Source organism: Rana temporaria, chromosome 2 (assembly GCF_905171775.1).
Source record: "Rana temporaria chromosome 2, aRanTem1.1, whole genome shotgun sequence".
Taxonomy (NCBI): domain Eukaryota; kingdom Metazoa; phylum Chordata; class Amphibia; order Anura; family Ranidae; genus Rana; species Rana temporaria.
Window position 1 is genome coordinate 255,995,225 of NC_053490.1, and position 12,772 is coordinate 256,007,996.

The following is a 12,772-nucleotide window of genomic DNA, read 5'->3' on the forward strand; positions in this document are numbered from 1 at the left end:
CTAAATAGGTTCCTTTAAGCTAGTGCATTGTTGGTTTACTTACCTTTTCTTTCCATTTCCCTTCTAAATGTTTTCTTTCTTTGTTTGAATTTCTCACTTCCTGTTTCTCCTCAGTAAGCTTTCCACCATCATCCGAGCGGTGGTTAGTTAGCCAGAACAGCTTACTGAACACCTTACTGAGGAAGAACAGGAAGTGAGAAATTCAGACAAAGAAAAAAAACATTTAGAAGGGAAATCCTAGGAAAAGGTAAGTGAGCCAACAATGCACTAGCTTAAAGGAACCAATTTAGAAAATAAAAAACAAACCTTTACAACCCCTTTGAGTGAGGAAAACAAAAAGGAGATGTGTGTGGCGCTGAATTTCACACCACACTGTTCCCTATCATAGTTGGTAACAGACATCTGCCGGACTGATAAAGCGCGTCAGCAGCTGTCTGTTCCTATGTGACTCGGCCCTCACACAACTGTCCATGCACACAGGCTGTTATCAGCAGTTTTGGGCAATGGCATTTTTGAGCAGTAAAAAAAAAGCTGTATAAACGCTGATAAACGTCGCTAAACGATCAAAAACGTCACTCGCCAGCGTTTAATGTTTTTGATCCATTGAAAAAGGAAAAAAAAAATCTTAAATGCTAAAAAACGCTATTGCAAAAACGTTGAAAAAAGTTGAAAAATTCACTGCAATTTTTATAACATTATTTTAACATCCAGTGTGCATGAGGCCTAAAAGGTAGGCTTGTGCACATCACACTCTATTATATACTATGTACTGTATAAGGTTTAATTTGCTTTTTTGCTCCTTTTGTAGAGTCAGAGCTGCTCAGACTGAACTGGGTCAGCAGATTCTAGCTGATTTTGAGGAAGCATTCCCAGCTCAAGGGTCAAAGGTAAATTATTTATCTCCTATTTTTTCCTCTTTTAGTGAATGTTTATGGGTTATTAGTGGATAAGGATATTTAGTGTTACTTTAACAGAAAGCTTTGGGCGGAAACTGGCATTCTCCCTATAAACAAGGGAACATACAAATTCAGGTAGACAGAGTCCCTAGAAGGGTTAAACCTAGGCCCTAACTGCATAAAGTAAATGTGCCAACTACTTGGCCACAATGCATGCTAACCCATCCAGTAATTGTTTAGCCAATGGTGGTCAGAAAATGTAGAACTTATCAGTGAAATAGTCAGTCAGTAGGCTTTCATCAATGACAACATTTTAATTTGTAAAGACAAAGCAATAGCTTTAATATATTTTTTACCTAGCAGACACTGTAGCAGATATATGGTGACCAACTGCTTAGTTTTATTTGTTTATCTTAGCCAGGGGCTCTAACTACATTTCATTACTGGCCACATCGGCATTATGGTTGCCCTCAAAGGGCCAGTTGTATATGTAAGACTAAATGTCCAGGGCACCCCCCCCCCCCCTCTTACATCATATGTCAAGAGCCTCCTTACCATCAGAAGTCGACCTTTACATCACAGTGCACCCCCTTTACCTTGTGGTGCTGCTGGGAAGAAGCTGGTAGAGGAGCTGAGAATCAGTGCAGGGTCTGGAGGGGGACCAAAGGAGGGCTGAGAGTCAGCTGCCTAAGTTTGCTGAATGCTGAGACCAGGGGAGGCAGAGATGAGAGGGTGTTGCAGCTGCACAGAGAAGTGCAGGATCTGTAGGAGGGGTTCTCTCCTCCTTTTATGCCAGCTGCTAAGATGGAGGGGGTAGAGACGAGCCACTTCGCAGCTGCACGGAGAAGTGCAGGATCTGGTGGAGGAGTTCTGTCGTCCTCCTCTGCTGCTGACTACTTAGACAAGGTGGGGAGAGAGACCAGGGGGGTGCTGCAGGAGAGCTGTGAGGACCACCTGAAATGGTCTGGCGACCCGTATTTGGCCCGCGGGCCTTGTGTTTGACACATGTGATCTCCGTTAACCTTAAAGGAGTTGTCAAGGCAGAAGGTTTTTTATCTTAATGGATTCTATCCATTAAGATAAAAAGCCTTCGGTATGCAGCAGCCTCCCTAATACTTACCCGAGCCCCCTCTCTGTCCAGCGATGTCTACGAGTCCCTTGGCCATCCCTGACTCTTCCTCCTTATTGGCTGAGACACAGGAGTGCCACCATTGCCTCCCGCGGCTGTCAATCGGGAGAGAGAGGGGACAGGGCCAAACAACAGGTTCATGTCTGAATGGACACACAGAGCTGCAGCTCGGCTCGGGTGCCCCCATAGGAAGCTGCTGGCTTTGGGGGCACTCAAAGGAGGGAGTGGGGCAGGAGCACCAGAGAGGGACCCGAGAAGAGGAGGATCGGGCTGCTCTGTGCAAAACCACTTCACAGGGCTGTTACGTATAACATGTTTGTTATTTTATTTTTTTAAAGGAGACTTTCCAGTCACTTTAAGAAAATCTGGCAATTTACTCTAGAAAATTTTACAATTTCTGTGCATCGCTTTCTTTATCCAACCCAGTAAGGCCCCTTTCACACGGGCAGACTGTTTAGGTCTGCCTGCCAGTTTTTTAGGCGGACCTGAACGGGCGCTCCGTGCTCCTCTATGGAGCCACGGATGTCAGCGGTGACATACCCGCTGACATTCGATCCGCCAAAGTGTGATGGAGGAAAACCCTACTTTTCCTTCCGTCTATCGGATTGGACGACAACGGACTCTGCGGTCTGTCTTAATCCGATCCTCCATAGGGGAGAGTGGCACTCGACGGAGCGATCCCGCTGGGCAAAGCAAAGCCAATACACGGACAGCCCCGTGTGAAAGGGCCCTAAGGCTGCTAACATAGTTAACGTTTCACCAGGAGTCCCGTTCAATATATATTTAGTTTAGTGTTCCAGGACATTTTACATGTTTGTCAATTACATTTTACTAAAACTGTTTTACATCTGCCAACTTATTATTTATATGTATTAGCAGTTCTTTAATACTTGTAATTAATTATTTTGTTTAACAAATATATTCCATTTATTTTGATCACTGTGCTCTGGAATTCCATGTATTACTGAATGTACTTTCATAGTTTGCTGGAAGGAAGCAAATCCTAATGGTCACATATGATGTTTTTTACCAGAGACACGGAGGACCCAGCAATGTCCTGCGTGATGCCTGCTTGGTAGCCAATGTCCTGGATGTCCGGATTAAACAAGAAATCATCAAGAAATTCATCAGACAGCATCTCTCTGAGTACTCGGTGCTTTTCCAAGAGAACCAAGATGTAAGAATAATTTTAGTATCACTACTTTGATCTGATTGGTATTAGGGAGAAGCAGCAGATGGAGCCAGTCAGTTGTTCTGTAATGCAAGAGCATGCTAATAGCAAGAGAAAGCGGAGAGATGAGCTCCCCATCCTACTGCTTTTCTGTTCAATGTCCAGTAATAAATGGAGGTGTGTAGCAGACTTATAATTGTTAATGTACCGCCGCCGACAAAACAGGTCTCCTGCCTTGTCGCAGGTCTGTGTTGTGCGGCAAAGCCATGGGAATCTTTGAAAGGGCAGAAATGGGAATCCTTTGGCAAGCAAAATAACACTCTTTTTATGGATTTCATGAGTGTAATAGGTGTGCCTGGAGTGCAGATTTAGGGTCCATTCACACAGGCATATGTGCATTTTTCTGCATGAGTCCAGGCTATTCCAGCAGAAAATATGCATTTAAAGTACTTGCATTTAGATGCGTACAGTGTTTAGACGTGTACAATTATTTTTTCATTCAAATGAATGGCTACGCATTTACAAGCATACACGTTTATGCGCATTCAAAATCTGCAGATGTGGATGGGCTTGATTACTATACTATCGTGCTGTATTTAGATGCACACAAAATTCTAAATGCAGCATTTTTTTTCTGGCTGTGTGAATGGGCTATGATGTGTTTTCTGAAAGCGGACCAAAGATGCACCATGCAGGACATTTGGTGTATTCTGGCAAGGGTAGGAGGAGTCCCTATGAGGAGGGGGGCGCTCTGTTAGAATACAATAGTGCAGCGGGAGTGATCCCCCCCACATCACACATTGTTGTGTTGATGTGTCAGTTTTTTTGCTCAGCCCGCCTGTTGAATGAGGGAACTAAATGTGTATACCCTGCTTTAATCTGCATCAGATTGTATTGCCAAATTATGGAATGTGTCGGATCAACAAAATGCTTCAACATCAACAGTATGTAGTAGTAGACATAAAAATAATCCAAACTGTTTCCAGTATAGATCCCTATGCAATACAAATTGTTTTCATCCCCAAGTGTTTTCTAATAAATATTTTATCATCTGAGTATACCTCTGTGAACCCTAGAATATTTGTTAAAATGTATCTAAAACACTGGTCTCCAAACTGCAGCCCGAGGGCTTGCCTTTATCCGGCCCTTGGGGCAGTATCCCCCCCACTGATACGAGACACTATTCTGACATCGACAGTGGAGCACCATTTCTCCCACTGACAACACTAATGGGGCACTATTCCTCCCTATGATACAAAAGATGGGGCACTATTTCTCCCCCTAATACCATATGTTAAGTTCCACTGATGCCAGAAAAATTTCCACCCCCCCCCCTTGCCAAAGTCCGGCCCTCCAAGAGTCTGAAGGACAATAAACCGGCCCTTTGTTTAGAATGTTTGGAGACCTTTGATCTAAAGGGTAAACGGTCTTTTTTATTTTCTAGCAAGGAAAGGTATTTATTGTGGTTTATGTACCCATTGGGGAAATTCACCCTTTCAGTCTTTCCTGGTGACCATTATCATTGTCCCGAAAAGGAAAATGCAACTTTTTTTTTTTAAGTTGTAGCCAGAGAATAAATAGAGGAGAAACCTTCTAATTGGGACACTTGCTCTGGTTGTTTTTACAGAACAGGAAGCAAAGGGATATAATCTTAATGGGACACTGATGGGCAAAAAAATAAAACGTTTTGCCTTTACATAAACGTTAAATGTTTAGTTTGTGTTTATCGTCCATATTTCTGTCTATATGCTGTTTTGGTGTTTATCCTTTTTATGTGTGGCAGGTGGCATGGCTTGACAAAATTGACAGACGTTATGCTTGGATTAAACGTCAGCTAGTGGATTATGAAGAGAAGTATGTCCGCATGTTTCCTGTGGACTGGTGCATGACTGAGCGCATTGCTGTTGAGTTTTGCCATATAACCAGGTAAAATGACAGAGCATAATAACATTTTGGATGTTCTTTTGCATGTATTCAGGATTTTCTCACCATGCATTTAAATGGAAATGCTTAACGGTTGAACAGCAGGACAAATGCACCCATTTATAAAATATAAATGGTCTCAGAAGTGTCTCAAACTGATCTCAAATGCAAGCAGTATGCATCTAAAACCAAGCAGCTTTTGCCCATAAGCCAAAGCCTTTAATTGCTTTGTGCAAAAAATATATTGTATGCCGTATCAAAAATAAAACACTTTATTCTTTTAGAAAAACAAGTTGGTTCATTGGCACTGATAAACTGAATTCTGTCATAGGTTTTGATTACTCAAGGGATCTTCTGTATTTTTATTTTTTTATCTGCGGGTGCACAAAAACGAAACACCAGTAGGTGAGCCAACAAAGTGCAAATAGGGTGTGCCCACCTCCTGAAGAAGTAGGACACCTTCCTGATCTCATGGGGAGCAATGCTCCTGATGGAGGTAGGGCACACTCAAAAATTAACCTAGCCAAAAGGCCTGGCGGACCCCTCTTCTCATGGACAGCCGAAGCCAAGCCACCAAGCACTAGGTGAGGGGCTCTCCTGAAAAATAACCCCTCCCCCCCAAGGCAGAGGAGGAATGAACCACATATATTCCCCATAAAATTCAGGGAAGGCCCAAGGATCCACACTCCTCACCCTGAGTGAAAGGGAACACAAACGTAAGTGCAGGTGGTACATGTGGAGAGAAAAAAAAATATTCAAAATAAATAAGTGCTAGTGCAGTGCAATGGCTAGGTCTTGAGGCATGGTGACAAATATTGCCCTGGTCTCAGCCAAAAGGCCTAGCCTGTGATGCATAGTGCAGAAAAATCAAGAGGCGTCATGGCCTAGTGCTCATTTTCACAGCCCATAATGCCACAAGTTTTCTGCCTTCCCAGCCCCTGGCCACACAAGGCAGCACTGCTCATATCAGGAGGCACTGGGCCCCTCCACACCAGGGAAGTACTCCACACCTTACAGTGCATGCTATATTAGGTAAACTTGCCTATTGGGAATATTCCTCGGAACCCCTATCATGGTGCCCCAGTAGGAGCACTATACAAACAGCCATCCAAACCATAGGGCCAGAATGAGCTGTGGAGCACCCCTACTGGACACTGATAAGAACAGTTACTACACTTGATCTTGGCTAAAAGGCTGAGAAGTGATCTTTGGTATTAAGATTCCCAACACTGATTTACAATTCTGTTTCCTCTTGCAATGGCTTAATGAGAGTCTCATCCTGCAATTATTTGCAATGTACATTATGGAGAATATATTGTAGAAAGTATGACACTATTGTTTGGCTTTGTCAGTCGGGAAGAACCGAGACTTTCCACCAGTTGATGTCTAATTACTGTGGATCCATTGAGAGATTAAAGTAATTCAGATTGTCAGCAACTACATATACAATATCACTTTTGCATTTGGCCATTAGGGATTCCTTTAGACGAAAAGGAGTTCATTAAACAAAAACAGAAAATTTTTGACTTGTTTTTTTCTAGGCACCTTGTGTCAATTCTAGATACAGAAAGTAGTGGAGGAAGCATCTTTTGTTCTCTTTACCCAGGTTTTGCAAACTAAGTCAATTAACATATCCTTCAACATATATAAGTAATTGCATGAGTTTTTAAATAGCTGCATTTATAAGCACACCAAGTGCAAACAAAGCTGGAAGGTATTTTGACTTAATACATATTAAACATACACTGGCCCTTGTATATGAAGCTGTTGCCTGTTCCTACCCGAATGCTCCAATTCATAGGCTTCTTCCAACATGCAGACATGCATGAAGTGTTGCAGTTATTTATTTATTAAAGGTATTTATATAAAGCTGACATTTTATGCATTACTTTAATATTGTAGCTTTACATCAGTCTCTAGTCTCCGTGAGCTTACAGTCTAAGGTCCCTAACACACATACATACTGTGTAGACACTTATATGGGCCAATTTAGACAAGAGCCAATTATCCTAACGTCTCTTTGGAGCATAGGTGGAAACTGGAGTACCTGGAGTACCTCTTAAATATGTGATCTATTGGCTTTGACAGTCTATATACTGTTTATGCATAGACAGTAGATGTCTGTCATTACATGGCGGTTTCATTACTTTCAGATGCTGAGGAAGAACTTCACAAAATACTAACTGAAGAGCAGTATTGTAGTGATTGCATTCCTCCACCCCCCTAAACCTCAGATCTGCGCATTTAATGCTTTTCCAATTTTAATCCTCAATAATGGTCATTGCTCCAGTTCGGTCTATAACCTTTTTGAGATGTATACTATAATGTATATGACATTCTGTAATGATTCCAGACCTCTGTACATAATTATAAACCTATTTTACAACTGCATATTGGCACAGAAATCCAATGTGTCTTTTGGTGCATAGTGCCTTTCTGCATAATTTATTTTCCTAGGTGCCAACATTTGAACATGGAGTTCACCTTTTCAGAAATAAAATCTGTCTTTAAGGCTTTTACCTTGGACGAAGCGGTACAAACCTTGCTCATTATTTAAGGGCAGCATTCATTTTCTTTATGCCGTAATGAAAGCTTTCTGTGAAATTTGTACAAAATGTAAGACCTTGAGCTGCCCAAGTACTTGATTCAATAGTTTAGCGGTTCGTTCTGTACTGAGTAGACTCCAGGAAAAAAAAAAATCCCCTGGAGATGAAAAGTATCCATAGTACCAGAGCTTTTATAATACCCTTTATACCTGTCATTGTTCTCTCTCTAATGAGAACTGCATCTCCTGCCAAAGCTTTGTTCTTCTACTACACATGCTGGCTTAAACCCCTTATGAGTTGTACCCTGAACTCCTCACCTTTCCACAAACATGTTTCTTGCCCAGTCCTAACAATAAAAGAACAAGCCTGAAACGTACAGTATGTGGAAAAGTCACTGGGGTCATTTCTGTTTGGAATGGCCCATGGCTTTTTTAGTCTGCTCATATGTCAGAAAAGAAGCTCTACATTTCATTTGCCTGCACATTATGAAACCACATAAAACTTACCACTACATTCTGTCCTCATGTTTTAATGATCATTTTATAATTGATTTCAAAAAGTTTAATACATAATGATTATACCTTTTTCCCCTGCATAGTCTGATGTCGCATCATGCCATAACAAATGTTTATAGTCTTGATTAAATATACAGTATTTAAAGAGGTTGTAAACCTTTACATATCCTTTACATACCTTTTACATACCCAGTGAAGTGACTGGCCCCAGGTGATACGCAGAGACAAATCCTCCTACATAAGTTGTATCTGCTGTCTTCTCTTCTCTACAGCCAATCAGTGAGGCTACACTCTGCAGAGCTAAGTGAGGAGAGCTCTGAGAGCTGATTGGAGGGAAGGGGCACACCCCCCTTCACACCGCACACATGGACATAACTGAGGCTGTCCAATCAGCTGGAGGTCCGTCCCCTGTCACCATTTTTTCTTGGTGTCAGCAAAACTTGTCAGAAATTATTCATGTTCCTCTGCTAATAGCACAGGAACATAGCATCAGATAGATATGACACTTAGTGCTCCTAATTGAGACAAGTACACATTAGAGGAATAAGCTTTGCTTATATTTCATGTCTGAGGTTTACAACCACTTTAAGACCAAGAACAACATGTAATATATTGCAGCACACCAGTCAATAGATGTGGTGTCTGCATTAATTTTTTCCCCATGTTTTTATTGCAAATAAATAGCCATACAGAAAAAGGCAAACATTAAACACAATAGAACAACTGTGTAAGCTTCATTTATGTCAAAGCTAGGATTTCCAAATCAAAGAAGGAAAAAGAAGAGCGGAAAAAAAAGGAGAAACCAAAAAAGTACAATATGAACTGAACTATGATAAACAGGTTTACAGTATCGTAGGGTCCTACATTGGGTAACAAGTGGCCCAGCTGCCTAGATAAAGAACAAGGCACATTCATGAGATCCATAGCACTTGGTAGCTGAGCCTGGGTGATTGTTTCGCCCCCAGCGAGCAGACTGTCATTGGAAGTGCAAGCCTAGATGGCTGGATTCCAAAATTTTATTCAAACTAAGAGGATGAGTAGGAGAGAGTAGAAAAAGGAAGGAAGGGCAGAAGTAGGATGAGAGTCTGGGAAAGAGAGAAGGAAAGAAGAAACAAAAAAAGGGGGAGCTAAGATGGGCATTTGCTTACGTTACCTGACGCATATATGTTTGGAATTCTGGAGACTCCTTGTAGTCAATCAAGCAATACCAAGTCTTTGTGAATTTGGACATCTTATCCTGAGAAATGTGGATCAACTCTTCCATGTGTCTGCATTATTTTTTAGTTCAGGGGTTTTTCACCTGTTTTTGCCTGATGATTCTGATAGTGAGAGTTGTCACCCCAGGACTTCCTGTCCTTGGGTGACAAATCTCACTCGCTTTATTGTATCTACCGTATTTGCCGGCGTATAAGACGACTGGGCGTATAAGCTGACCCCCTAATTTTCCAGCCAAAATGTTGGTTTTGGGATATACTCGCGTATAAGACTACCCCCTTCCTACTAGTCATGCCTCGCCTCACGGTGCCACTACATGGCAGACTGTGCCCCATTACATGGCAGACTGTGCCCCATTACATGGCAGACTCGCTGAGCAGACCTGGGGGGGTTTCTGCCCTTGGAAATCAGTTATTCCACAGTTTAGTAAAGTGTATATATAAAGCCCTTACCTTATCCTAAGACATGCAGAATTGCGGCCGTACGTTTTTTCAAAAGCCGCGCCTCCTACGTCTTCTGTTCCGTGATAGGCGGAACACGCAGCTTCCCAGGAGGCACTGTGTTCAGTGTTCGCCTATCACGGAGGCCCTCTCGTCCGAGAGGGCCTCCCGTGATAGGCGGACACTAAACACAGGAGGAGAGGGCCTCGGTGATAGGCGGACACTAAACACAGTGCCTCCTGGGAAGCTGAGTGTTCCGCCTATCATGGAACAGAAGACGTAGGAGGCGCGGCTTTTGAAAAAACGTACGGCCGCGATTCTGCATGTCTTAGGATAAGGTAAGGTTAGGTTACCGGCGTATAAGACGACCCCTGACTTTTAAGAAGATTTTAAGGGGTTAGAAAGTCGTCTTATACGCCGGAAAATACGGTATTTAGCAGCAGCGTTGTGACTTTAGGACCAAAAATGGGCTAGGGCTAAAGAACTCCTCAACCTCTATCACCCTAACGTGGGGGGGATGGGGTGTTCTGTAGTGTAAAGAGGTGGTCATGGGCAAAGCTTATAACACTGTTTTATATGACTGCAGAGTACACAGGATAACACGGAGTTGGCATAATCAACAGATGTTTTATTGCACTTTTTTTCCTTGTTCACCTTATTAAGAAGTACAAATGATACATTTTATTGTTGTTTTTTATTTATTTTTATAATTGTGTATCGGCCAGCCTTCACACCCCCCAATACATAATACTGCAAGGCAGATAACACCCCTGTTTCCTGGTGTAACTGTTCAGATTCCCTATTAGACAGTTGATCAGCAAAGTCACAGTGATGATTCACTGTTCAGTGGGTAGTTTTAAAGGATAACTACAGACACTTTTAAAGTCCTTTAATTTTCTTATTATTCTTATCTCCTTTGAGAACTCCTAATATGTACAGGGGGTGCTACACTTCCAGCTCGGTGTCTGAGCAACCCAGTTTTCTTGTGTCCTGCCTCTGTCTTCCTCACTTTGTTGTGCTTTGTGAATCGCACAGCAGAGTGGGGGGAATGGAGGCAAAACACTCTAAATTGTGTTGTTCATAGGCTTCATTCTGATAAAGTGGAATGCGGGAAGTGCAGCTCCCCTGTACCAGGATTTTCAGCAGTGCAGAGTGTAGAGAGCACCTGAAGTAATACAGCATGAAAGTGGTAGTGTGAGACTTAAGCATTTTTAATCAATATAAATAGCTTTGTCATCGTTGGGCTATAAAGCTGAACCAGGTGGTTCATTGTGGTAGGGTTGTGTCAACCACAAGACTGGCTTAACAGGCTTAAAAAATACGGTGACATAGTTCACTTTTATGAATTTTAAATATTATTATTATACAGGATTTATATAGCGCCAACAGTTTGCACAGCGCTTTACATCAGGGTAGACAGTACAGTCACAATACAATTCAATACAGGAGGGATCAGAGGGCCCTGCTCGTTAGAGCTTACAATCTAGAAAGGAGGGTCAATTGGAACAAAGGGTAGTTAGTTGTGGGGGATGATCATATGGACCTAAATGAAAATTCAGTTGTTAGGTGTGGGTAGGGTAGGCTTCTCTGAAGAGGAGGGTTTTCAGGGATCCTCTAAAAGCTAATAGAAAAGGAGATAGATGGAGAGATTGGGGTAAGGAGTTCCATAGGCTTGGGGAGGCTCTGGAAAAGTCCTGGAGACGAGCATGGGAGCAGGTGATAAGAGAGCTAGAGAGTAGGAGGTCTTGAGAAGAACGAAGAGAACTATTAGGTTGGTATTTAGAGACTAGGTCATTGATGTAACTGGGGGCAGAGTTGTGGATGGCTTTGTAGGTAATTGTTAGTAGTTTGAATTTAATTTGTTGGGTGAACGGAAGCCAGTGGAGGGATTGAGAGAGAGGAGAAGCAGAGACAGAGCGGTTGGTAAGGTGGATGAGTCTGACAGCAGCATTCATGATGGACTGAAGGGGAGTTAGAGTATGCAGAGGTAGGCCAATGAGAAGGGAGTTGCAGTAATCGAGGCGAGAGATGACTAGGGAGTGAATTAAAACTTTTGTGGTGTCATTGGTTAGAAAGGGGCGTATTTTGGAAATGTTGCGAAGGTTGAGGTGGCAAGATTTGGACAGTGATTGAACGTGAGGCTTAAAGGATTGTTCAGAGTCCAGGACTACACCTAGGACCTTGGCATGTGGGGATGGGCTGATAGTTGTGCCATCAATTTTGACAGAGATCAGGGGAAGAGGCACGTGGGGGAGGGAAAATGATAAGTTCAGTTTTGGATAGATTGAGTTTGAGGAAGTGGTGTGACATCCAGACTGATATATCTGATAGTAAATTAGTGATGCGTGAGGAGAATGAGGGAGTGAGTTGAGGGGTAGAGAGATATGTCATCAGTGTAAAGGTGGTGTTGGAAGCCGTGGGAGGCTATCAGCTGACCCAGGGAGGAGGTGTAGATTGAAAATAGGAGATGTCCAAGAACAGAACCTTGGGGGACCCCAACAGAGAATGGAAGAGGAGAGGAGGAAGTAGAGTTGTAAGTAACGCTGAGGGTGCGGTTGTATAAGTAGGTAGAGAACCAGCGAAGAGTACAGTCACGGAGACCAAAGGTGTGGAGTTTTTTTGAGGAGGAGGGGGTGGTCAACCGTATCAAAGCAGCAGAGAGGTCCAGGAGTAGGAGTACAGAAGGGTGTCCCTTTGTTTTGGCCTTTAGTATATCGTTTGTAAGTTTTAGGAGAGCAGTTTCTGTGGAATGTTGAGGATGAAATCCAGACTGAAGTGGATCAAGAAGGTTATTATCAGCAAGGTGGACACTCAGTCGGTTGTAGACTAGACGTTCAAGGAGTTTGGATAAAAAGGGGAGCAAGGAGATGGGGTGTAGGTTGTCAAGATTGGATGGGTCTAGTGAGGGCTTTTTAAGTATGGGGCTGACTAGTGCAT

The 12,772-nt window shown here is 42.7% G+C and overlaps 1 protein-coding gene and 1 pseudogene across 1 annotated transcript in view; one reads left to right on the forward strand and one right to left on the reverse strand.

Moving 5' to 3' along the window:
- Positions 1–12,772, forward strand: part of VPS53 (VPS53 subunit of GARP complex) — a 180,348-nt gene that overhangs the window by 81,719 nt on the left and 85,857 nt on the right. Inside the window, exons 8-10 of the mRNA XM_040336799.1 lie at positions 809–887; positions 3,059–3,202; positions 4,980–5,122. Of these exons, the coding sequence (XP_040192733.1) occupies positions 809–887; positions 3,059–3,202; positions 4,980–5,122 (366 nt within the window). The remainder of the gene's footprint in view (positions 1–808; positions 888–3,058; positions 3,203–4,979; positions 5,123–12,772) is intronic.
- On the reverse strand, positions 6,169–6,325 carry LOC120930006 (annotated as a pseudogene).